This window comes from Panthera uncia (assembly GCF_023721935.1).
Source record: "Panthera uncia isolate 11264 chromosome B2 unlocalized genomic scaffold, Puncia_PCG_1.0 HiC_scaffold_25, whole genome shotgun sequence".
NCBI classification, from domain to species: Eukaryota; Metazoa; Chordata; class Mammalia; order Carnivora; family Felidae; genus Panthera; species Panthera uncia.
The window spans coordinates 14,046,848-14,073,637 of record NW_026057581.1 but is presented as its reverse complement, the minus strand read 5'-3'; the positions used below and the strand labels follow the sequence as shown (position 1 = coordinate 14,073,637).

At 43.5% G+C, this 26,790-nt stretch overlaps 1 protein-coding gene across 2 annotated transcripts; it reads right to left on the bottom strand.

Annotated features, from left to right (window-relative positions):
• Nucleotides 1–452: 452 nt before the first annotated feature.
• MCUR1 (mitochondrial calcium uniporter regulator 1) lies at nucleotides 453–24,788 on the bottom strand. 2 transcript variants are annotated; one of them, XM_049655019.1, is made up of 9 exons: nucleotides 24,310–24,782; nucleotides 15,437–15,574; nucleotides 11,856–11,959; nucleotides 11,013–11,114; nucleotides 9,434–9,475; nucleotides 8,581–8,652; nucleotides 4,537–4,590; nucleotides 3,110–3,224; nucleotides 453–2,029 (listed from the first exon to the last, which is right to left on the bottom strand). In XM_049655019.1, the coding sequence occupies exons 1-9, from the start codon at nucleotides 24,740–24,742 to the stop codon at nucleotides 1,974–1,976; spliced, it is 1,116 nt and encodes a 371-aa protein (XP_049510976.1). In that variant the 5' UTR covers nucleotides 24,743–24,782; the 3' UTR covers nucleotides 453–1,973. The 2 variants fall into 2 exon arrangements, with proteins under 2 accessions (XP_049510976.1, XP_049510977.1); XM_049655020.1 differs by lacking the exon at nucleotides 4,537–4,590 and having other exon boundaries at nucleotides 24,310–24,788.
• Nucleotides 24,789–26,790: the final 2,002 nt, after the last annotated feature.

The window sequence follows — 26,790 nt, the reverse complement described above, 5'->3', positions numbered from 1 at the left end:
CGCAACCTGAGCCACCCAAAGGCGGGTTCGTTGTTCCCAAGGTTGCGGGGATGGGGAGGCTGTCCTGTGCTGCAAACGACGGCAGAGCAAAATCCAAGGCCCCGGATCCAGGGCCTGACGCAGCGCACGACTGCAAAACAGTGGGGATGTCACTTGGAGTACTTTCTGGCAGATGAAAGAGTGTCACCCCACTGAATGCCACTTAAAGACATGTTTTACCGGGAAGTAAGGTCACCTCACTTGTTTTTAACCTACACGAGTTACTGTTTGCTCTGAAACGTAATTGCCTACAGTGCTTGTGCCTCTTGGGGATTCTTTTAATTTTGGAGGAGTGTCTGCGCTCCAGGCCCTCTCTCCAAGCTCTTATTAACGAAAGCTGTATCTACATTAAGCAGTGGCAAACGTGGTCTTAATGGGATGTCATTTACTTAAATCTTTAATAATTAAGGCAATTGCTAAATGTGCAGTATTTTCTGGGGCTCCGTCCCTGAAAGGGGAAGCACGTACTGCCACAGTAGTTTATGGAGCAGTTGAGAGAATTCTGGATCAAGTTGAAAACGATTACATTACATTCACTTTGAAACTGATACCACCAATGCCAAAGTACTTGATTTTCATGCCTATTTGGAGTTCAGAATCTCTGTGCTAAACCTATGTTTTGAAAAAAGACAATGATTTACACTTCCGGAAGTTTCGAAATGACATCCAAAGGACAAAGGTAATTTGTCTGCCAACAGTGACGGTGGGTGATTTATTTCACTCGTTTGAGCGACACTTGTCTTCTCCACTGTACCAGGTCGCGTGCACACGTGTGTGTGGAGAAAGATGGAAAACGTGGCCTCTGTGTCCTCGTTTTAAAAATGCTTCTCCTCTCCCACATCAGTCATTCAAATAACATGAGAACGTGCTTCTCTAAAAGGAACCTGTCGGTATCTAGGCATTTATTTGTTTTAAAAACCAGAGGTAAGGCAGGCATAAGAAAGTCTTGAACAACCAAAGGAATAGACCCAGGTTTGGACGATGAGCCGGCATGACGGTTCTCTAATTTCCAAGCATATTCATTAAAGAAAGACTTGTGTAAAAAGTGCATCCGCTATCTAAAGATCTAGATACTGCTGCAGAAGGAAAACTGAGTGGTTCTCTTGCATGCAAAGCAGATGAAGACCAGAAGGAAGGAGACCGTGTTGCACAAACTAGACTTCCATGCCGAGAATTAGCGCGTTTTCTAGGTAGGCAATGCCACAAATGGGAGTTACCTTACGGTTCTCACATCATGGAGACTTAAGTGAGAGGGTGGGAGAGAAACCTAGCACTCTGGGAGGTAAAAGAGAGTCCCCAGTACCGTTACAAAACTTCGTTAGGCAACAAGATTTTCTAGCTGGAAGGCACGTAAAAAATAACCATGACAATAACAAAGACAATGGAAATGAAGAGGAAAAAAAATCTGCTTTGGGTGGACAGGAGAGGGGAATCATTAACACCCCAAACAACTGGGCCTGAAACACAGTTACCCTAGTGTGGGGACTGGCTCATGGAAAGGACCGGGTCCTCAGGTAAAGAGGATTTGGTGCTTTTGGTTCAGTTTCGGTGATTCTTCAGCACTTAGTGAAGACGCCGAGACCCCCACGTCCTCTGACAAAAGATTTAAAATTGTGGAGAATTATGCAAATATTTACTGTTGATATGTCCCACAGGTTAGACCAAGTTCACTGGTCCAGCTGAGCGGGGTCTCCCACGCTTTGTCCACCACCGCTCAGCGTTACAAAGCCAACTAGACAGAAAAGACGAAAGGAACAATTATGAAATTCTTGACTCCTTTCCTTGGTCATATGTCCATAATCTGCATAAAATAAATAATACATGTTAAATCGAAACCAGGGTTAAAATCTGGAAATGGGGGAGGGGGCGGGGAAGGACAGCAGTCTGGTTTTCTTAAGGCAGAACGATAAGGATTTCTTTAAACAGACACTTTATTACATCCACAGGCGATAAAATCCCAGAGCTACTGTTAGGCACGTAAATACAGACCCTGTAAGAAAAAAAAAAAAAAATCGAGCATAGTATTAGTTAACAGTTACTTAAGGAACAACTTTTCATTAAGAAAACACAGCTGTTTATCCACCTACCCACCAAGCAAAACAACGAACAAACGCAAGAAACTCAGATCGTCTGCTAATGTGCCACATTCCACGAGACACCTGCCCACGACAACACTCCACTACTTGGGGCACCAGGGTGGCTCAGGCGCTTGAGCGTCTGCCTTTGGCTCGGGTCAGGATCTCATGGTTCGTGAGTTTGAGCCCCACATTGGGATCGCTCCTGTCAGTGTGGACCCTGCTTTGGCTGCTCTGTGCCCCCCGCCCCTTTCTCTGCCTCTCCCCTCCTTGCACGCTCTCAAAAATAAATATAAAAACGTTAAACAAAAAACAAAAAAAACCCCTCCACTCCTTCAAATCATCATCTTCAAAGTACAAATTATCCAATATTCAACAAAACTTTTTAATGAAAGCTGAGAATCACAGAAATTCTGTGGTCACAAGATACATGTATATTACAGGGACACACCCTTTAAACTAACTTCATGAACAAAATTCCACTTCTAAATGCTTCAGAAACTTGAAAATACTGATTAATCCAAAACGTTAAATAGGAGTTGCAACGGATGGCTAATTATATTCACATGTGAGTCTTCATTTCCTCTTCGGGCTCAAAAATTACAAAACCAAAATAACTCCTCACAGGGAATGGGACCAACTGAAGCAGAGAGATCACAGTTCAAAAGCCTTTTACTCCATCCATAAAATGTTCTATCTTGAATTCCACTAAAAAAGTTTTCAAGTAAGTAACGACTGTTCAATGAGAGTAACTTACAAAATTAAAGATTCTGACCATCGTAAAGCACGTCGCTACACGACTAAGGGGAAAAAAGGCCAATTACGGTATGATGATCCATCTATTAGAAATTGTAAGGTGCCTGCCTTCTAATTTCAGAGACGTTACAATGTGAAAAAAAATGTGTTAGAATCAACAAAGTGCACATCTTTGACTTATTTTCTAAATTTTATGTATTTTCAGCTGTTCTGAACGACTTCGACACAAAATAGCTTACCTGCTAAATATTTAATGTTATCAAGCTTGTGCGACTCCAGCATGGTTTTGAGGCCAGCGACCTCAGTGTCTATCTTCCTGTCGGTCTGGGTGACAGCCCGATCTTGCTGGGCATGCTTTTAAAACAGAGAGAGCTTAAAACAGCGTTAAACCAGCTGGGATACCTCTGTCCCCATGGCTCCCTCCTAGGGACCCTCCCCAGCAGGGTACAGTCGGAGAGAAAGCTGGGGTAAGATTGAGGAGACCTGGGCTTTGGTCTCTGTTCTTCTGTCCTCACACTACGTGCACGGATCAGGGCCTTTAATACTTCTGTTACTTTATTGTAAGAATACAGTATACAATACATACAACATACAGAATACGTACTGACTACCGATGTTACTGGGAAGGCTTCCAGTCAACAGGAGGCTATTGGTGGTGAAGTGCTCAGGGAGTCACAAGTTACATGCAGAGTTCTGATGCATGGGAGGGTCCCTAATCTCCCTATTGTTCAAGGATCGCTTGTAGTTCCTTATGGCTAACAATTCAGGGAATGAGTAAGGAAATAAATGCCTGGATGCGTAGAAAATATTCTGGAGGAATGTTCTATTCTCTGATGGAAGTGTCTTGTGAGTTTCAGAGGTCCCAAGTAACATAGGAGGGGAAAAAAAAGTAACGCATGCCCTGAGTTCAAAAACAAAATAAAAAATAAAAAATCTCCATTCCTTATTCTCCAGTCACCGAGATTTAAACTTTCATTAAGATAATCAAACATTCTATTAAGTGCAAAAAAAAAAAAAAATCCCCAAGATGCTCCACACTTCTGGGTGCGTACCCCAAAAACTGAAAGCAGGGACTCCAACAGGTACGCGTCCAACCACGTTCATAGCGGCATCGTTCACAATGGCCAAAAGACGGCAGCAACCCAAGTGTCCACTGACAGGATAATCCAAACGTGGCACGTCCATATAATGGGATATTATTCAGCCTTACAAAGGAGGGCAATTCTGACACGTGCTACAACACGGATGAACTCAAGGGCACTGTGCAGAGTGAAATAAGCCAGCCAGTCACAAAAGGACAAACACCGTGTGGCTCCACTTCCATGAGGTCCCCAGAGTAGTCAAACCCATAGAGACAGAGAGTAGAACAGGGGAGAAGGGAATGGCGACTCAGCGTGTAGCGGGTGGTTTCAGTTCTATAGGTGGTCAAGAGTTCTGCAGATGGACGGCAGTGATGCTTGTGTCATGGTGCGAATGTACCTAATGCCACCGAACTGTTCACTTAGAAGCGGTTCAGGTGGTGATTTCGTGTGTACTGAACAGAAAGCCCCTAGGACGCTGAGCCTGCGCGCATCCTCCCTATGACACATCACGAATGACAGTAACCATGCGTGGGATGAAGCAAAGATGGACACAACCATCAAGGAAAGTCAGTCTCACGTCTTACCAATGCCACCATTTCTGTCCTCATTTCCAGCAGCTTCCTTTCATTCAACGAATACTGAAACAAACATGTAACCCAGGTCAGATTCTGATTTATTCCTTTCTCCCTTTCCTCCTTCTGCATTCTCCGTACTTCCAAGAACACAGAACACTAGAGATCACCTCTGCTGCTAGCCCCTCTCCTTTAGATGTGTTTGCTCAACTTTCTGATTTCTAGCCACTCACCGCTCCAGCATCTGGATTCCTTTCATCACCCTGTCACCCCCTACCTCTCTCCCCTGCTCCTGTGCTCTCTTCGCTGTGATGTCATTAGGCCCCTCCCACTAGGGGACCAATCTGCATGGCTGCTGAGTCAGATGCTTTTTGGTTGTGAGAGGGTTGAAAAAAGTGGGGAAGGATGTAGTCTGGGAGTTATCCCTTCACAATTACAAAATTGGTCACTGGCTGAGGCTTAGACAAAGATAGGAATTTTATAAAGTCGGGGGAAAAACAGTTTCAAAGAATATTATTCTGTGACGCACATGTTGCCTAAAGATACAATTTAAGTACATCGATGCAAGAAATGCACGAACCATCACGTGTTGGTTTTAATTACACAACAACAACCCACTTGGGTGTTGTCACAATCCAGTGTTAATAAAGGAACAGACTAGCACTACCCAGAATCAAAATGGTATCTTGCCTTTGGCTATTAATGCTTATGCAAAGATTTAGTGCAATTTTGTTGTCATTGAGACCAAATTCAGACATACCACCTTAGCAATGGGCATTAGGATTTAACTGAGTTAATGAAAACCTATAATTTAAGTGAAAAATTAGCTTTTAATTCGTCACTAAATTAACACTGTTATAGGAGAGAAAATCAATGCTCTAGTATCTAGAAACGTTCTAGCTATAAAATGTTCCCCTGGCAATAACAGGGGGATAGAGTATAAAAACAGTGATGCCCAGAAATGAAAAAAAAAAAGAAAGAAAGAAAGAAAAGAAAAAGAAGACAAAAAAAACCCCCAAAAAACCAACAAAACCCAAAACCCCAAATCAAGGAATAGCCTAGGACCAAAGACTGCTCATCGCCTCTTTGTAGGTCAAGGTTTCAGAAAAGGAAAGAGCTATGCATCAAATCACCACAAGAGGGCAGGGTGGACTGGATCTTTCTGCAAACCTTGGGCTCCAGTCTTCCCTAAGTCAGTCTTGACTAAACAGAAAAGCAAAGCCTAAATCTTGACATGGCCATGGATTTTAGAATAACTTCTATGGGATTCCATCTTCCTGCACCCCAAAGCAGTTTATAGGCTGTACTGCTTTTGAAACTGGCTGGATGTGCCACCAGTTATATCTTTGAATCAGCATTATAACTTTAATTTTATTACTGTTATTTTTTAAGTAGGTTCCACACCCAACATGGGGCTTAAACTCATGACCTTGAGATTAAGGGTCGCATGCTCTGCTGAGTCAGCCAGGCGCCCCAGAATAACTTTATTAAACGAGGAAAGGGAGGGTCAAATAACTCATCTTCCCCAATGCACACTGAATCCACGCCAGCTGTGAAACAGTATATACGCTTGTCCTGCATTTCAGTCTTCTAAGTTAAGGATTACTGAGAACCACTTCTCAGCTGGGCTAATAAATCACATAAATTCACTGGCTTTAGCCCATGTTTATCAATCCCATACCTTCCCATCTCCTAGATATATTTCTTCCCCACCTGGTTAGCTATGGGCTAAATCAAGTGCATTCAGATTTTCTGCTAGGTACATAACCCATAGGGACAAATGTAATTAAAAGAGTTTCTCTTCTTCTAGAGACTAATTGTATGCTAATGATTGTCAACTATTTTAGCGGTACGAGGTGATTTAATCTTCATGGTTGAGACGTGTTTTTTAAGACAAGAAAGACAGGTGACATGGGCCCAATAATTATTTTGGACAACAAGGCTCAGCTCAACTCTTGAAATCCGGACACAGTTCTAAAATAAAGTTAAGTACCTATTTGCATTTTAGTACTGGCTTCATTTATCATCGCAGCACATTTTGGTTACAAACTGTGAAAAACACGAAGTCAATGGACAAATGTGCATACTCAGTTTCTACAGGTGTATCCAGTTCCGTTTGTGAAAAATGCTTTGCACCCCCTATTTCTCATTATCCTAAGAATAAAGACGCTATCTAACTACTGCTATCAAATTGAAATAAAGCCTGAAGAAGATGGATGGCTTAAAAATCGCTAGAGGCAACTCAACATGTATCTTTATTAGAACATATTCACTGAAGCATTATGTACAATCACTGAGACGTGGAAGAGGTAAGTGTCCGCTGATGGGTGAATGAAGAAAATGTGGTGTATATGGGGCGCCTGGGTGGCTCAGTTGGTTGAACATCTGACTTTGGCTCAGGTCATAATCTCACAGTTCGCGGGTTCAAGCCCCACGTCAGGCTCTGTGTTGACAGCTTGGAGCCTGGAGCCTGCTTCAGATTCTGTCTTCCTCTTTTTCTCTCTGCTCCTCCCCCACTTGTGCAATCTCTCTCTCTCAAAAATAAACGTCAAAAAAAAAAAAAGAAAATGTGGTGTGTGTGTGTATGTATATATGTGTGTGTATGAAATATTACTCAGCCATAAAAAGAAGGAAATCCTGCCATTGGGGACAACATGGATGGACCTCGGGTGATTAAATAAGGGAAAGACAAATACTGTATGATCTCTCTTACATGTGGAATCTAAAAAACTGCCCCCGAACCAAAAAGAAACCCCTCAAAACCTGAGCTAACAGACACAGAGACCAGGTTAGTGGCTGCCACAGGTGGGAGCTGCAGGGTGGGTGAAATGGGTCAAAAGGTACAGACTTACAGTCGTAAACACTGTAAGTCCTGGGATGTAACGTAAGGCATGGTGACTACAGGTAATTGTACTATATTGTATATTTCAAAGCCTTTAAGAGAACAGATCGTAAAAGTTCTCATTGCAAGAAAAAAATTTTGTAACAACATATGGTGAGAGATGGTAACTAGATTCACAGTGGTGATGGTTTTGCAATGTATACAAATATGAAATCATTATCTTGTATGCCTGAAATGAATATAATGCCGTATATGTCGATTATAACAATATAATAAACTTTTCAAAAAGTATTACTGTGAAAGTTCTGAGGGGGGAAAAAGTACTTATCCGCATCGTGTTTGAAAAAAGCAAGGGCAGCAGAACTGTATTTCCAGTTTTCTTGGGTCCCCATATGTGATCCCCCCACGTTGCTGTATGAGTACCAGTCGGCTTACTTACTCTAGAATCTTTTTTGTAACAAATGTATACAACTACTTTTCCTAATTAAAAGTTTCAATTTAACGTAACTCAAAGAATCATTTAAAATTTGCATTTCAAAACAATGCAATAAAGTCGTTAAGATGTCTTTATTAAAAAAAAAAAAAAGACTATGCTTTGGAGTCTGCATCTCCCTCTCTGTCTCTCTCAAAAATAAATAAACTTAAAAAAGCTTACATGGAAATATTTTTTTAATCCTGAATTTCAGTGTAGAATTTGATATTAATAATTTAATATTCAAGACAGGTCATGAACTTAACTTTTGAGAAATCAGGACCTGTGGAGGTTTAAGTCAGATTAAACAGAGCGAGATTGAGTTTGGTTTCTTTGGTAACGTCTAAGTAACACATAATTTAGTCTCTCTGAAATAAGATTCAAACTTGATTTGACCAAGATTTTAATTAAAAAAAGGTTTTTTTAAAAGATTTTTTAAAGATTTTGAGTAATCTCTACACACAATGTGGGGCCTGGACTCGTGTCCCTGAGATCAAGAGTCACAGGCTCTACGGACTGAGCTAGCCAGGCATCCCTCCAAAATTTGCATTTTAATGCCATTTTGGAAAGCATCAAATTTAAGCTCTAAGCCAAAAACAGAATTAAAGCAAAAACTGCCTACCAACAATACCTGGGTAAGTGTGTGCCAGCACTGCTGAGCTGTAAATAAACTCAGACCTGACCAAGTACGCTATCCTGCGGAGAAATGAATTCGCACTCGGTTTTTAAAGAAAGGACATACCAGTTCCTTCACTCTGCTCTTTTCTAGATTGAACTCTAGTTTGGTATCTGTCCGGACCTTGACCACTTCATCCTAGGAGGAGGGCAAAGAAAGAAAGAAAGAAGTCCACAGTGAGAAAGGGGAACCTTGGGGTGCGAAGCCTACAATGGTGACCCTGCGGGTTCTCTCCTGAGCACGGGGTGGGGCCAGGGGATCTCAGAGATACGGAGACACGAGGCCCGTCCCTGGCCAAGCCATGGCTGCACTCAGCCCTGTCTTGGAGTCCCCAGTCGCATACACAAACAATCCCCTTTTACGCTCAAGTCAGTCCAGGGGGGGTTATTGTCGCCTTCAACCTCAAGATTCCCAGGGTAATCTCTTTACAGAATTTGTGGCAAAAGTCCACTCTGGAAAGCAGAGTTGGGCTCAAAGAAGGAAAATACTAAATTCTGGTTTACATAAAGCCTTCTTTCTGACACTCACCAGAACCTTTTCTTCCTTAACATCCATGTCCTTTCCACTTAAAAAAGAAAAAAATCAAACAGCTGGCACAGTAAGCATTTAAAACCACAGGTCATTCTCCAAGGCCAGTCTCTTCTAAGAGAATCTAGAGGTTCCAAGTGGCTACCTAAGAATTTTTTAACGTAAAAATGACTTAATTCATCCGATTCATCCTAGAACACAATTTTCTTAACGAATTTGGTTACAGACATCACTAACTTATTCCATGACTATGTTCTTAGCTAAATCTTCTAATGTGTACTTCTGAGACATATCACACAAATAATTAACAGAGAATTAAAGGGCTTCTGACATTATATTTGTTACTACGTTTATGTAAGTGCAAACAAGCAAGCAGGAGTGAGGATCTTACCATTACTTGTTGCTTTAACCGATGTAGTTCGAGGTTTATTTTCTAAAAACACATCAAAAAAAAAAAAAAAGTCAAGGGTACATTTAGAAGGTTAGAAAAAAAATACACAAAACCTGGTAATAAACACACATCAGGACAACGTATTTGTGCATGAGTTTTCCTGATTCTTTTCTCATTGAACAGGAACCTCGCCGCATTCAGAATGAAATGTGACCTGCACAGCCCCCGCAGCAGAAATCTGTCATATGCCAGGAGGGTAAGACCACGCGTGTGCCTATCTTGAGATCAGTTTTAATTCATTTCGAAAGATACATAAAATCAATAATGCAATTGTTTTCAACATACATGTTTGCCTCCAGAGGCCCTGCTTTCTTTAATACCTCCTTCAACTTTGAACGAATTCTGCCTTCAAACAAGCTGATTTCAAGGACAAGTATGAGAGTTTCAAACTTTACCATTTCTAGCAAAAGAAGGAATCTTTTGCTAGAAGGCTTCTTACAAGACTAGGATGAACCGGTAATAAATGGACTTCCTCTACGGAACTCTAACGAGGACTGAAAACAAAAGGAAGGATGCAAACACAGCACGGGCCGCACTTTACAAACCACGGGATTCTTTATAGCACCACTTGGTCAAGAGAACCCAAATTTGGAAACAATTTTAATATGCACTTGACCCTTGAACAACGCAGGCGTTAGGGGTGCTGACCCGCACACAGTTAAAAATCTGCATATAACTTCTGACTCCCCCAAAACTTAACTAATAGCCTACTGTTGACTGGAAGCCTCACCAATAACATGACACATATTTTGCACGTTATATGTATTATATACTATCTTCTTACAATAAAGTAAGCCACTGAAAAGGTAATGTTATTAAAAATCTTTTAATGCTTATTTTTGAGAGAGAGAGAAAGAGAGAAAGAGAGAGAGAGAGAGAGAGAGAGAGAGAGAGAGAAACGGTGTGAGCAGGGGGAAGGGCAGAGAGAGAGGGAGACACAGAATCGGAAGCAGGCTCCAGGCTCTGAGCCGTCAGCACAGAGCCCGACATGGGGCTCACGCTCACAAGCCGTGAGATCACGACTGGACCTGAAGTTGGAAGTTGAACAGACTGAGCCCCCCAGGTGCCTCAGAACAGGAAATGCTGTAAAGAAAATCCTAAGGAAGAGGATACACATTCACTGAACTGTGTAAGTGGACCTCTTCAGTTCCAACCCACGTTGTTCAGGGGTCAACCTCCTGTACGTCACAGGAAAATAATGTGGCACATTCACATGACCCTACAGACAGTGGACAAGAGCAAAATCTGCTGCTGCAAGCCACACTGCATGCTTCCCCCGGATGAGGTTCTGGAAAAGGCAAAACTGGCCAACGGTGCCACAGGCCAGGCTAGTGGTTTCCTAGCAGGGTGGGGGTCAGCAGATTTCTGAGATTTCTGGGGTCCCAGTAACATTCTACTTCTCGACCTGACTGGTAGCGGGCACCTGGCGAAGACACGTCTATCGTGCACTTTGTCTCTGCGTGTTGGGTTTCAATGCCTCGATGCTATTTTGTAAGGATGAGGGACTCTTCAGTGTTACCTCATTTTCTGCTCTGAGGGCTGAAAATTCACTCTTCTCCAAAATAACCATATCTTTTTTCACATTAGCAATCTGAGACATGATTTGCTGAACAGTGATCTCCTAGGAAGAGAGAAACAAAACACATCAATAACCTGGGCGGGCCTAGGACGTCCGCCTCCTACCTGGTATCATCTTTGCGAGAAACCAGAGGAACGCGGACGTGAGAAAAGCAGCGCAGCGAGGCCATGCTCTCTATTAATGAGGAAAGGAAAACGGTAAAGACCAAGTGCAGTATCATCATCAAGCGTGCCACGGTTAGAAGGGTGGCAGTCTGAGGGCCAGCGGCTCACGAACACGCCGCCACAGTGCTGGCCAGATCGCCATTTGTTGCGTGTGGTTGGTGGACTGCAACAGTTTGTTTTCAAGCATAGTGAGTTTTCCAGCACGATTCTACAACAGTGGACAGAAGAGCTTCAAATAGATATCTTTTATGCCACTGGAATCATTCGCCTCTCAACTACTGGTTAAAAGTACCATATGCTTTTCAGAGGTGCCTGGGTGGCTCAGTCGGTTGGGTGACTGACTTCGGCTCGGGTCACCATCTCACGGTTCGTGAGTTCGAGCCCCGTTTCGGGCTCTGTGCTGACCCCTCGGAGCCTGGAGCCTGCTTCCGATTCCATGTCTCCCTCTCTCTCTGCCCTTCCCCTGCTCGTGCTCTCTCTTTCTCAAAATAATAAACATTAAAAAAAGAAATTAAAAAAAAAGTACCATATGCTTTTCAATAGAATATCATCCAAAAATATGTATCACAAATAACATCCCAGCTTCAGACTTGAAATTTGCTACAGTGCCCCAACTAACCTGCTGCATCTTGGTGACCATATCCTTGTAGACGATGTCCATATTGGCATCGGTGATCTTGACCAACGCAGAGACGGTGATTTCTGCTTGCTGGGTGGTAAACCCTAAGCGAACACACAGAGACAGTCACACTCTGGAGACTCCGTTTGTCAGAAAACAAAACAAAACAAAACCCAGAAAAAAACCCTTCACAGAAAGGGAGACAATGCAAAGAAAGGGAGAAAGTGAATTCAGAAAGCCCAGTGTGGCAGGAGGTGAGGAGACCAGAGTCCGGGCTGTGATGTGTCTGTCACTCTGGACAAGCATGACACAGCGGAGTCTATTTCCCCAAGTAAGATAAAGGGTTGGGCTGGTGTCCTCTAATATCCCACCCAGCTGTCAAAAATCATGTTTCCAGAGAATGTCTCATGACAAAGCGGAAGCCTGAAGTGTGGGGTCAAGGGAAGGAAAGCAAGACTCAAAACTACAGATGCAGTTTACTGCTTTTGTAATTTAACAAAGACCCTAGGTAATTTTTCTTTTTCTCTGTGTGGTTTACATTTTCTAGAATGACATGTCTTCCCAAATTTTAAAATGTACATGTTAGTAAAGAATAATTTACTTAAGTAGGAAAGTTCAACTGTTTTATAACCTGCATAAATCCGTCAAATCACCGACCATATAAAGATAACTAGTAATTCAGCTGTTAATTTATTTGATGTTAAAAAGACAAAATCATTCTTTTATGTTTCCTCTACAAGTCTCTTGGGTTACTTGTGGAGAGGGGGCCAGGTGCTACTCAGTAAATGATACTGAATTAAATTATATAAACATCCAACTCAGCAGTGTTACTGTTTCCAATAACTGTAGACGGTAATTTACATTTCACATTGGAAATCCTAATAAAAATGCTTAAAACCAAGTCCCTGGAAAGTAATTTTTTTTCCATTAAACACTTCTAGCCATAAGAACTACGGAAGAATCTACTGATTATTGTAATTAAAGGCACTTTGAATAAAGTTATAACTGATAACAATTTGGATCAGACGAAGCATGGGAGTAAAATTTTTAAACACCAAAGGCAAAGTCTTGAAAGAAACAAAAAAGGACCTCCAAAGACCTACTCCCTTCACTTTACTCGAAATCCTTAAATTTTCAACACGTGGGTCATGCACATTTAGAAAAATCATCTAAAAGGTTACCCACCAAAATGTTAATGCTGTTTAGCTCTGGGGTATTGGGATTCAAAACAGTTTTTTTGTTGTTTCTTTTCTGCCTTCCCCATTTTTTGAAAATGAAAATGCGTCTCGCAAGTTTTGAAACTTTATGACAGGTTCCTAGTTAAATATAATTAGTTTGGCAGCGATGAGTAAAAGAGAAAGAGAAACCGGAGGAGAACTTATGCTGATGATCAACTCCACAACCTTATAGTTTAGAGCCAGCTGTGGGAGGAGAAAGGGATAAGAAAAAGCCGAAGTTAGGCCTAAAAACCTGCCGGGTTACCAGGTACAAATCAATGTTTTGTGAGAAGGACAGACCAATACACGATCAGGGTCAGTGAAGCTGCAAGACGGACGGAACTTCTCTCAAGCAGGAGACACAGCCTCGGAGAAGAGGACAGAGGGTGGGGTGTTCCTGGACGGGTCCTTCTGGGCCTCACCCTACGGCATGGCGGACCCATATCGCTCCTCTAAGAGGCCTCGCGCCCTACACTGCAGTGGGTTCCTCCCAACACCGGTCTTGAGAGATGCAAACACTCAGGGGTCAAGGTTTGAAAACAAGAAAAGCAGGAAGTACATCCATCGGAATAAGACACTTTAAACATGAACAATTTTTATTTATCAAAACTAACTAAATCGACTTGTATGCGGGGGGAGGGGAAGTAAACCACACCTGTTAGCGGGACGTAGCTCTGAGGCCATCTCGAGGCCACTGCAGCTACCCTGCCACTTAGCAAAATTTGTGACGCTTCCTCACCAACCCCACGCACCTGCGTGGAGTGAAACCTCCCCATTATCTTGAATGTGTCTTTTTACGTTGGGTTACTTTCAATGCAAGAACACGAGGTCCATCCAAAAAAAGAAAAAGTAGGAAGACTTCTGCTTATCAAGACAATTCTTATGCCCCTCTTCTCACTTATGCTCTTCTTTTTCAAATTCTGAGCTGAAAGACACTTTGGTGAAAGAAAGGCCTAACGTTTCAACTCTGAGAAGCAAAGTGGTGAAAATTACGATACAGTGCTTGACCGTTTCTCCAAAGTGCGTTCAAGTACACGGTATTTCCTTTAATTCTCAAAAGGATCTTCGGAATTCTTATTGCGCTGACGCTACCGATGAGATGAAGAGACGGAAACTGGGAAGAATGACAGAGCTGCCTGGCTGTGCAGCGGGGCCCCGGGCAGAGCTTGAACCCAGAACTTCTAACTCCCCTGCCCAAGCACGGCAGAACTCACACCATCGCGTGTCCTGGGCAAGTGCAGCACAGGGTAGCCCGGAGAAACAGCCACACAGGGTAGTAAAGGGTCACAGTACAGAGAATGAGAATTGGTGTGTCGGTCTAGATGAGACAAAAAGAGAACGTGGGGCACCTGTGTGGCTCAGTCAGTTAAGTGTCAGACTGCGGCCCAGGTCACGATCTCATGGTTTGTGAGTTCGAACCCCACGTCGGGCTCACAGCTGTCAGCACAGGGCCTGGAGCCCGCTTCAGATCCTCTGTCCCCACTCTCTCTCTGACCCTCCTCCACTTACACTCTCCCTCTCTCTCAAAAATAAACATTTAAAAAATAATAATAAAACACAAGTAAAAGAGAATGTTACCTATGTACTGAAGGCACTTTCGGTAAATGTCGTATATGTTAGAGCTACCTTTCATGTTAATGAACAGCAAAAGGGAAAATATTAGACTATTTAAAAATGCCACAAGTTAGAATTATTAGCAACTGCTGCTCAGGAAAATTTTAATTTCATGAAAGTTTTCAAAGCACACATCATGCATAGTAATAAAGCTACCCCTTCTGTGCTACAGACAGCTGTCACAGGAACCATTCCTGACTTTTGCTAACTTGTGTCTAAATTTTTAGTAGAACGCTGTCCTTCTAGAATGATGTCATAAAAAATACACTTCTTGGGGCGCCTGGGTGGCTCGGTCAGTTAAGCGTCCGACTTCGGCTCAGGTCACGATCTCGCGGTCCGTGAGTTTGAGCCCCGTGTCGGGCTCTGTGCTGACCGCTCAGAGCCGGGAGCCTGCTGCGGATTCTGGGTCTCCCCTTCTTTTCTCTCTGTCCCTCCCCTGCTCACACTGTCTCTCCCTGTCTCTGTCTCTGTCTCTCTCTCTCAAAAATAAATAAACATTAAAATAATTTTTTTAAAATACACTTCTCTCGGACGGAGAGAAAATGGGTGGGAAAAGTCTCAACTGTGCCAATGAAGCGAAAATGTCCTTAAGCAAAGAATACGAACTTAAAAAACACAGAGTGAGCAAAAGATTACCTGTAGACTTACAAGTCAAAGAATAACATGAGAAATTAGATAAGATCACGAGAAGTCATATTTTACAGCGTTTTTTTTCCTGTGGCATTGAGCTTGGCACAAAAGGATTATTACCATTTTCTTCGAGTAAACGCACTAAGGCATGGGTGTCGAAGCAGAGCTTCCTGTTCCCACAAGAGGTGAACTCCCTCCTTTTGTGCTCCACATCTCTCCGGTGTTCCAGCTGCAGGCTTCCGGCAGACAGGCTTAGTTCTAGAAAGGACAGGACAATAAAGCTCAAAACAGGACCTGGCGGTAAAGGAAAGCCAGGAAAGAACACGGCATACCTCAAAGGCCTAACTGGTTTTTTGCACGTTTATTTTTTAAAAGTAATCTTTACACCTAAAGTGGGGCTCAAACCCACAACCCCCAAGATCAAGAGTCGCGCACTCTTCTGAATGAGCCAGCCAGGCACCCCTCTTTTTTTTTTTTTTTTTTTTTTTTAAATTTTTTTTTTTTCAACGTTTTTTATTTATTTTTGGGACAGAGAGAGACAGAGCATGAACGGGGGAGGGGCAGAGAGAGAGGGAGACACAGAATCGGAAACAGGCTCCAGGCTCTGAGCCGTCAGCCCAGAGCCTGACGCGGGGCTCGAACTCACGGACCGCGAGATCGTGACCTGGCTGAAGTCGGACGCTTAACCGACTGCGCCACCCAGGCGCCCCACCCCTCTTTTTTTTAAACAGCTTTATTGAGATGTAATTCACATACTATGCGATTCACCCATTTCAAGTGTTTAATGCGATTTTTACTATAATTATAGAGTTCTGCAACCTTCTCCACAGTTAACTCTAGAACATTTCCATCATCCGAAAAAGAAACCCTATATCCTTTAGCTATCACGCCCCAATCTCCCTACTCCCTGACCCCTGTGCAACCCCTTATCTACTTTCTGTCTCTACGCATTTGCCTACTCTGGGCATTTCATAGGAAGAGATCATAAGGGATGTGGTATTTGTGACTGGTTTCCTTCACTTAGGTGAGGTTTTCAAGGTTCACCCACCTTGTAATTATGTGCACTTTTTATACCCTTTTATTGCTGAATCACATTGTGTTTCAGGAATATACCAATTTTTTTCTTATCTGCTCATCAGTTGAAGGACGTTTGAGTTGTTTCCACTTCCTGGCTATTAGGAATGATGCTGCTGTGAACGTTAGTGTATGAGATTTTGTGTGAACCAGTTTTCAATTCTCGTGGGTATATATCCAGGATTCAAACTGTTGCATCATATAGTGACTGCTTAACCTTATGAGGTTATGACAGGCTATTTTCCAAAGTGGCTATGCCATTTTTCATTCCCAACAGCAGTGTCCGACGGATGCAATTTCTCTACATCCTCAATACTTGAAATTGGTTTTTTTTTATTATTATTATAATCATCCTAGGGGGTATAAAGTGGTATCCCATTGCAATTTTATTTTATTATTATTATTTTTTTTAGATGTCTCTTCAACTATGGTATTTACTTATTTGTTCTCTACGATTAAGAGTCTGTTTCTTGGCTTACCTCTCTCTCACCTTTTTCCCCCTCTGTTTGTTTCTTAAATTCCAAATATGAGTGAAATCATAGGACTTATTTCGCTTAGCATTGTACTCTCTAGCTCTATCCATGTCTTTGCAAATGGCAAGATTTTATCCTTTATATGACTAAATAATATTCCAATGTATATCTTTACCACATCTTCTCTATCCATTCATCAGCCGATGGACCCTTGGGCTGCTTCCGTAATTCGGCTGTTGTAACTAATGCTGCAATAAACATAGGGATAGTCCATTGTAGTTTTCATTTGCACTTCCCTGATGCCTGATGTTGAGCATCTTTCCATGTGCTTAATGGCCATTTGTATATCTTCCTTGGAGAAATCTCTATGTCCATTTAAAAAAAAATTGGGTTATCTTTTTATTATTGAGTCGGTTGTTAAGAGCTCTTTATACATTTTAGATAAAAGTTCCTTATCATTTATATGATTTGGAAATATTCTCTCCCATTCTGTGGGCTGGCTTTCACTTTATCAACGGTGACTTTTGAAGCACAATAGGTTTTTATTTTAATGAAATCCAATTTATTTATTTTTTGTTCCTTGTGTTTCTGGTGTCATATCTCAGAAACCACTAGCTAATTCCAGGACACAAAAATTTACACCTGTATTTTTTTCCTAAAAGTTTTATAATTTCAGCTCTCATATTTAGGTCTTTGATCCATTTAACTTTTACGTGGTGTGAGATGAGGGTTCAACTTCTTTTGAGTGTGGATGTCCAGTTGTTTCAGCATTATCTTGGAATTTGTCAAAAATCAATTGGCTGAAAATATAACGGCTTTATCTCTGGGTTCTCCATTATATATCACTGATTTATATTTGTCCTTATACCAATGCCACATTTTCTTGACTACTTATAGCTCTGTAGTGTAAGTTTTTATATCAGGGAAGAGTCATCTAGTTTTGTTATTTTTCCAGATTGCTTTGGCTATTCTGAGTCCCTTGTATTTCCATATGAATTTTAGGATCAGTTTACCAATTTCTGCAAAGACGACACGTGAAACTTTGAGAGAGATTGTTTTAAATCTGTATATTAATTGGGGGAGTACAAATTCAATCCATGAACATAGGATGTCTTTCCATTTCTTTTTTTTTTTTTTTTTTTTGGTTTTACTGTTTATTTATTTTTGAGAGACAGAGACAGAGACAGAGTGCGAGTGGGAGAGGGGCAGAGAGGGAGACATAGAATCTGAAGCAGGCTCTAGGCTTTGAGTTGTCAGCATAGAGCCCAACGCAGGGCTCAGACCCACGCACTGTGAGATCATGACCTAAGCCAAAGTCAGACGCTTAACCAACTGAGCCACCCAGGCGCCCCTATGTCTTTAATTTTTTAATAATGTTGTGTAGGTTTCACAGAAGAGCTGACACTTGAACACAGGTTTTAACCACATGGGTCCGCTTATACACAGATTTTTTATAGTACAGTACTGTAAATGTATTTCCCCATCTTTATGATTTCCTTAATAACATTTTCTTTTCTCTAGCTTACACTATTATAAGTATATGGAATAGAACACACGTCATAGACAAAACATTATATTATACACAACTGTCTATTAGGTAAAGCTTCTGGCCAAGCTATTACCAGTTAAAGTTTCAGGAAGTCAGAAGTTAAACACAGATTTTCAACCATGTGGAATGTAAGTTTTGTGGGTTTTTATGTTAAATTTATCCCTAAGTATTTTATTCTTTTTGATGCTACTATAAAGGGTATTGTTTTTTAGATTTTTTTCAGATTGTTCATTCTAGTGTAGAGTAATGCAACTGATTTTTGTTTTTTGTTTTTGTTTTTTTTACATTTTTCATTTTGATCTTGTATTCTGCAATCTTGCTGAACTGGTTAATTAGCTCTAATGGTTTTTTAGCAAATTCCTTAGAGTTTTCTATGTACAAGATTATGTCATCTATGAAGAGTGATAGTTTTACGTCTTATCTGGATGCCTTTTGTCTTGACCGGGTCAGAACTTCTAGTACAATGTTGGATGGATGGTGATTTGCTCCTGATCTTTGGTGGGAAAGTATTCGTCTTTCACTATTAAGTATGATGTTAGCTGTGGGTTTTTCACAGATGCCTTTCCCCTTTTTATCTGAAGGGGTGCTGAATGTTGTCAAATTCTTTGTCTTTTGAGATGATCATGTGGTTTCTCTTCTTTATTTTTTTAATACGGTGCAGTACGTGAATTGATTTTCAGATCTTAAATGAACCTGCTGTTCCTGGGACAGAATCCCCTTTTGTCACGATGTATATACTCCTTTCTTACATAGTGCTGAATTTGATTTGCTGCGTATTTTGCTGAGGACTTTTGTGTCTTTATCCATAAGAGGTATTGGTCTATAGTTTTCATTCTTTGTGATGTCTCTGTAAAAGCCTATCTTTAGAGAGAGGTGTCCTAACAATTTGTATATTATCTTTTCTATGAATTTCTGTGCATTTAGCCACAGATCCAACCCATTTTGTAAACTTGTTTCGAGGTTCCCTGGCTTTTGTATTTCATGAACCATAAAAATAGTTTTAAAAAATATGTAACAATTGCAATGCCAATGAGTAATTCTGTCAAAAAGGACATTTAAACATAATAGCTCCTTACTATTACAATACTATAAAAGGCACTTTGACAGCAAAAGAAAAAAAAAAGAGATGAACAATATAAAAAAAAAAAAACCTTTCAGGGGCGCCTGGGTGACTCAGTCGGTTGAGCGTCCGACTTCGGCTCAGGTCATGATCTCACGGTTGGAGTTCGAGCCCCGTGTGGGGCTCTGTGCTGATAGTTTGGAGCCCGGAGCCTGCTTCGGATTCTGTGTCTCCCTCTCTTTCTACCCCTCCCCTGCTCATGCTCTGTCTCTCTCTGTCTCTTAAAAATAAATAAATGTTAAAAAAGTTAAAAAAAAAAAACACTTTCATTTAAATGTAATAAACATAGCTGTATGAAAATATTGCCTCATATTTGTCCTTACTTTTCTACGATGCCAGGTTTGGAGAAGGGTGGTAGAAGAAAGAACAGTCACTACTAACTCAGAGTTCAAAGGTTTTCTCAGCAAGATCCCTAGGTGACTAGAAAGATAGTTCAGCTCCTATAGTCAGTCCTTCACCTCCAAACATTTTATTTATTTTTTTATTTTTTTATTTTTTATTTTTTTTAATTTTTTTTTTTCAACATTTTTTTATTTATTTTTGGGACAGAGAGAGACAGAGCATGAACGGGGGAGGGGCAGAGAGAGAGGGAGACAGAGAATCGGAAACAGGCTCCAGGCTCTGAGCCATCAGCCCAGAGCCTGACGCGGGGCTCGAACTCACGGAGTGCGAGATTGTGACCTGGCTGAAGTCGGACGCCCAACCGACTGCGCCACCCAGGCGCCCCTCACCTCCAAACATTTTAAAGGAAACTGCACGTAAGCAAAAGTGTGGCGTGGACAGGACCCTACAGATCTGATGCTTGTCTGTAAGCTACAGCAGTGGTTCCCACCTTGGAAAGAGGCTCAGTCGGTATCAGGTACAAGAAATCCAATAATCATTTTGTACCAAGCGCGGTTTGCAGACTGATGAAATACAAAATGCAACAGCTATCATATGTATGTGTGAGTTTAAGGGTTAAACAAAAAAAAAAAAAAGGCCCTTACTTTCAGAGAACTGTTAGCCTACAGTATAAGGTCCTTGGCAAGGGGCAACCGGATGGCGCAGTTGGTTAAGTGTCCGACTTCGGCCCAGGTCATGATCTCATGGTTCATGAGTGTGAGCCCCATGAGCATTGGGCTCTTTGCTGTCAGCACAGGGCCTGCTGCATTCCCCTCTCTCTCTGCCCCTCCCCCACTCATATTTTTTTCTCTCTCTCAAAATAAATAAACTTAAAGAAAAAAAAAGGCGTTGGCAAAGCATCCAAATACAGAGCCTGTCCTAATTTAGCCCACACTTGCCCTTTCAGCTTTCTTTCCAGCCACTTAAGCTATTCCGTTTCCTGCACTTACATAACCTTGGTACTCCAACCTTAAGTCTGCTCTGCCCCCCTTTTTCAACTGGTAAATTTTACGAAACCTTTTTACGCTTTTTCATTTAATTTTACAATCTGCTAAGCACATACTAAGTTCCGGGCAGAGCATTACACTCCTCTGTATGGTTCTGTCTGCAAGTTCCACCCAGGGCAGGGGTCAGCCTTGATTGCTCCTTATCTGTGTTCTCAGCCCAGTTCAGACAGCTCGATCACAGCCCTCCCTGTATTATTCCCACATCTGTATCATCCATTGGTCCAAACATCCCAAGAGCAGCCAGTCTTAGTCACGTTCGCGTTGTTAGCATCCAGCAGAAGGCCTGGCATGCTGCAGGCCAGAAATAATTTTTTTCTTTTAATGTTTATTTATTTGAGACAGAGAGTGTGAGCAGGGGAGGGGCAGAGAGAGAGGGAGAGAAAGAATCCCAAGCAGGCTCTGCACTGTCAGCACAGAGCCCGACGTGGGGCTCGATCTCCTGAACCATGAGATCATAACCTGAATGGAAATTAAGAGTTGGATGCTTTAACCGACTGAGCCACCCAGGTACCACCAGAAATTTTTTAAGGGAACTCTATGATTTGGATTATGAGACTGTCTAGAAAGAAAATTTGAAATCAACTCCTTTCGCCTCTTCACCAATGATCTTTCTATTTTACATTAAGTTGCTCAGTTAAATCTGGTCTTTCTTCATCCTTTATGTCCAGTCCTGAGATAAAAGTGGCCTCCGTAAGAAGAGACCCGAATGTCTGCCTGACACAGAACAGACCTAGCTCGAGAAACAGTGGGGGTGGACAAATGAATGACCGAATCTCTTACGGGGCTCTCTAGAGGTTACCCCACCCATCTTTCAACTGTGCTGAACTGTCCCATGGGTTGCGAGTTGAAAACACTGGAGTCTAGAGGTGGCTTGTGAAGAGTGATGGAGTTTTCTAGTATCAAATTTCTTGTTTAACCAACAAAAATAATCACTTGTGTGATTTAAAACCTCTCTCTCTCTCTCTCTCTCTCTCACACACACACACACACACACACACACACACACACAAAATAAACTATCACAACTACTTTCGAAGCAAGAGCTAATTCCAAACTTCGATACCGCAGATTTTTTTTTTTCTCGTCCAAAAACAACTGGAATTTATTTCAGTTGCAAAATATGTACTGCCATCTGAAAAGTGGAGAAAAGGACTGGCCACTTGTCACTTGGCAGGCCAACCTCTGCTGACAGAAGCTGCATGTCCTGCCTTCTGTCAAAGGGCAGAGCCTGAGGACGACCAACATTCTGGCATGTGGAATACCTCTGACTCATTTTTTCTCCTTTATGGTGACAACACAGTGAGGCCCAAGAACTGGGAACTCCTATCAATAACCAGGAAGCAAGTAAAGGGAGCTATGCTAAAGCGTCATGTGGAATTCTCCTTTGGAGGGACCATCAGGCTATCAAAAGGATATTAAAAATGCATACAAAAGCAGCCCAAAGTTGGCCTTGAACAGAGGAGGAAGCCAAGCACAAACTTCCTATTCGTAACATCCTTAAGTCTCAGTAGCTCTGGTACTGAACACAGCATGAGGCTGGAGGCAAAGGACCAAAACTTATGCTGCTAGTTAATGGGCACACACACTCCTTAAGTGTGTGCTGTCTGTTTCCCCATAGTTAGGCATCCGTTCTCACGGTGAAGAATGAGATCCTTTGGGACTAACCCAATAGGACCTCCTTCTTGACACACTGTCAGAAAACTGATGAGAAAAGGCTCTTCCCCTTTGCCCCAGCATCTTGAATTATGAAATGAAAATAAATCACAAGTTACCAGCCTGTCAAAAAAAAAAAAAAAAAGAAAGAAAGAAAGAAAGAAAAAAAGAAAGGAGCAAAAGCACTGATATAAAGACCAAAGCCATCTCTAACTCAGAATTACTGCAGGACACTGACAGAGTTCACGACTCTTTCTCCACTCTTTATACATAAAGCTTCCTCCCTTCACTTTCTTCCTCTCCCAATCAGTTTCTCCCCCAGCCACAGGCATTCTCAAATTTTAGACGCGGTCAACATTCACAGGGCATTTCTACTGAGAAAAAAATAATAAATAAATAAATTAAATACCCATCAGTGTAGTTACTGATGGCTACCGACTCATACTTATAGCCCACCCAAAGTGATATTTTTGCCCTTTGCTAATTAATAAATTTTTTTTAACGTTTATTTATTTTTGAGACAGAGAGAGACAGAGCATGAATGGGGGAGGGTCAGAGAGAGGGAGACACAGAATCTGAAACAGGCTCCAGGCTCTGAGCTGTCAGCACAGAGCCTGACGCGGGACTTGAACTCATGGACCGCGAGATCATGACCTGAGCTGAAGTCGGCCGCTTAACGGACTGAGCCACCCAGGCGCCCCATGCCCTTTGCTAATTAATAAAGATGACCACAAATGATGGATCTAGTAAGCAACCATTTGCTGTCTAGTAAACTGAGCCTGTTTTTGGACTTCCCTAATCTTTATGCAGGGCAGTGACTGCCCTCACCTTCCAGAATTTAATCAAATGCCACCTTCTGAATGAAACCTATTCTGATAACCCCATTTAAATCCATAGCCGGAGGCCCCCCTCACTTCTAACCCTTACCACCTCTGTTTTTTTTCCCCCTACAGTATTTACGTACGTATATGTAAATTACATGTGTATGTGTAAGTTAAAGCTATCAAGCCGTATCATCTCCTCTGCTAGAGTGAAGATCCGAGATTTTGTCAATTGATACAGCCCAAGGACCCAGAAAAGTGCGAAACACAGAACAGGCAACTAGTGGTTAAGGAGTTAATAAACCCGTTAGAGTAGGGGGGGCACGTGGGGGGGGCGCCTGGGTGGCTCAGGTCAGATCTCACCGTTTGTGAGTTCCTTGGGAGTCGGGCTCTGTGCTGACAGCTCAGAGCCTGGAGCCTGCGTCCGATTCTCTGTCTCCCTCGCTCCCTGCCCCTCCCCCGCCCACTGTCTCTCTTAAAAATAAATAAATCTAAAAAAAAAAAAAAATCCATGAGAGTCGGAAATAAAATGGTAATAAGCTCGCAGACCCCCGCAGCCGCCCGCACCCCAGGCGCGACAGGACGCACGAGTCAGCGGCGCCCACGCGGCGGCTCCCCGCATCCCGGAGCACCTGCTCCCCGCCCAGCGCGCGGTCCTCCCCGCAGCCCGAGCCAACAGCGCGACACACACCTGGTGCCCGGGACTCCGCGTCATTCGGCTCTTCCCGGCTGGCCAAGGCCAGGCGACCGCGGGTCACCAGGGCAGGGCACCACACAGACCTTCGTCCCCACGCCCCAGAGGAGCCCGGCGACCTCGGCAGACCCGACCTGTGGGTGGCCGAGCCTCCCCCCCGACCCAGCTCGGGAGGTTAAAGCCAGAGCTGCCCCCGCATCCCGCGGCCGCGCGGCCCTCACCTCTCCTGGAGGAAGCGACGGGGGCCACCCGGCCGCGGCACAGGTGGAGGAGGCCCGCGGCCGAGGCGACGCCCGGGGCGAGGCCCCGCAGGCACCTCCCAGCGCCGCCGCGACCGGCCGGGGGCACGGAGGGCCCCGGACGCGAGCGCTCCCGCTCCGCGAGGGGCCGGCGCGGGGAGGCGGCGGCGGCCAGGCGCGGGGAGGGCACGAGCAGGAGGAGGAGCAGCGGGGAGGCACGTGACGCTCCGCCACGGGCCGCCGGGGCGCGGGGCCGCAGCGCCCCCAAAGCCCCCGGCAGCGCGGACAGGCAGTGACGCGCCGGGACGCCGCGGCCGCCCGGGCTTCCGCAGCGGCCGGAGGGCAGGAAGAGCAGAAGCCGCCGGCGGCCCGTAGGGCGCTTCGGCCTCCCGCCCGCGACGAAGCCGCACTCCATCGCCACGGCGGTCACCGGCCCGGGCACGCGCTCATGCCGCCCCTCGCGCGGCGCCGGCCCGTGTCAGACGGCAGGAGCGAGCGTGGGCGGCGGCCTCGGCCCGCCCTTTCCTGCCGGGCTGCCGGGCTGCCGGGCTGCCGGGCTCCGGACGCGCGCCGAGGCGGGGCGGGGCCAGGGGGCGGGGGTGGGGCGGGGCCGGGGGCGGGGCACGGTCCCAGGCACCGCGAGAGTGACTTGCCCCAGACTAGCTCAGTAGGGTGGAGGCGGCGGGCGCTCCGGGATCTGGGTTGCCTGCCGGGCTGCCACGATTTGCATATTCAGTGTTCTGGTGTCCTTACAAAGAAATTAATGACCCTGGCGCCCTTCAGAATCCCTTGAAAAGTCCCCGCACCACCAGGCTGCCCTGGTCATTTTTCTGGCCGAAGTCCCCCAGAGTGTGGTGTGCACGTTAAGGGAATTAACAGGGCCGAGGGAGCGGCGCTTACTTAGTCAATACATTTTAAAGGATAAACTTCAGAGCTTTTGTTTTCGGATTAGTACACAATCTGGGGAATTTAAAACGTGGGGCTTGTATGTTAACGGAGAGCTACTGGCGTAGGATATCTGACACTAGTGGTGTTCAGTTCAGTGAACTTTTTGAATGCCTAGCGCACCTGTCTCGGTTACAGGTCGGTCTGTTGTGTGAACTCGGTGTTTTCTGAGTGAAGGAATGAAACGCACAAAGCTCAAGGCTTGGAGAGAGAAAGAAAAATGAGTTGTCCTTGTCTTCCAGGAGTTTTCTTACACACTTACATATGTCCACATACATGATGGAAGGAAAACATGTTTTATGAGCCTTAAGAGCTACAAGGTGCTGGTAAGAGAGAAGAGAGTGCATATGGCGTTGAAAGAGGTGGAAGGAAGGTTTAAGTAGCTATCAAAATACAAATAACTAAAAATGTTAAGGTGCAATTGACACTTTCATAAGAAGTTAGTAGGAGTTACACATTTGTAGAACTGGTAGGGAAAGCAATTTAGCAAAGTGTATCAACAGCCTTTATGTTCATAAATTGACAGCATGTGGTGGTTTGTTTCCAGTTTTTGGCTCTTATGAATACGGCTGTTATAAACATTCTTATATACACCTTTGTGTGGATATGTGCATTTATCCCTTGTTAAAGGAAAAAAGTTATTCAATGACACTTGTTAATGCACAGTAAGGAAAACTTTATTCAAGGGTGGGGAGCTATCTTGATAGGTCTAGGGAGCACTACTGTGGAATTTTGCAGTGGGGGAGAGAGATTGGGGTCAACTTCAAACACAGCAGGGACAGACGGGAATTCATAGCCACAGAACAGGGTGCGGATAAGGAAACATCAGAATTAAGATGGATTCTGGCTAAACCAACCTAACAGGAATCTTGCCGGCAGCCCTTCAGGGTGATCAGATATGGAGGATGGAAGGTCCTGGTTGAATTGATTTATCGGGAGTTTTGCGAAAATTGGATCATACAGAGAGGAACAGGGAAGTCTGAAAGTCAGGCCTAGTTGGAAAGCAGTTCTGTGGAACCTGAGTAGGGTTTGGTTAATGACAAAATCTTCGTCATCCTCTTGGGAAAGAACCTAGGAGTCAAACTGATGATTCATATGTTCAGTGTAATTTAACTGCACAGAAAATGCCAAAGTGTTTTCCAGAGTAATCAGACCGCTTTACACTCTCACCAGCAATAGGTGAGTTTCAGTTGTTCCATATCCTTGCCAACTTTTCATATTTTCAGTCCTTAATGGAATGCTATCTTATTGTGATTTTAATGTGCATTTTCCTGATGAATAATGATATCCAGAGTACCTTTTAAAAAAAAATTATTTGAGTGAGAGAGAGACAGAGAGAGAGAGAGAGAGGCAGAGAGATTGAATCTCAAGCAGGCTCCTCACTGTCAGTGCAGAGCCCCGTGCAGGTCTTGATCTCATGACGTGCGGGTGAGATCATGACCTGAACTGATATCAAGAGTTGGATGCTTCACTGATGGTGCCACCTAATTGCCCTCTTTTATTTTTAAATAAACAAAA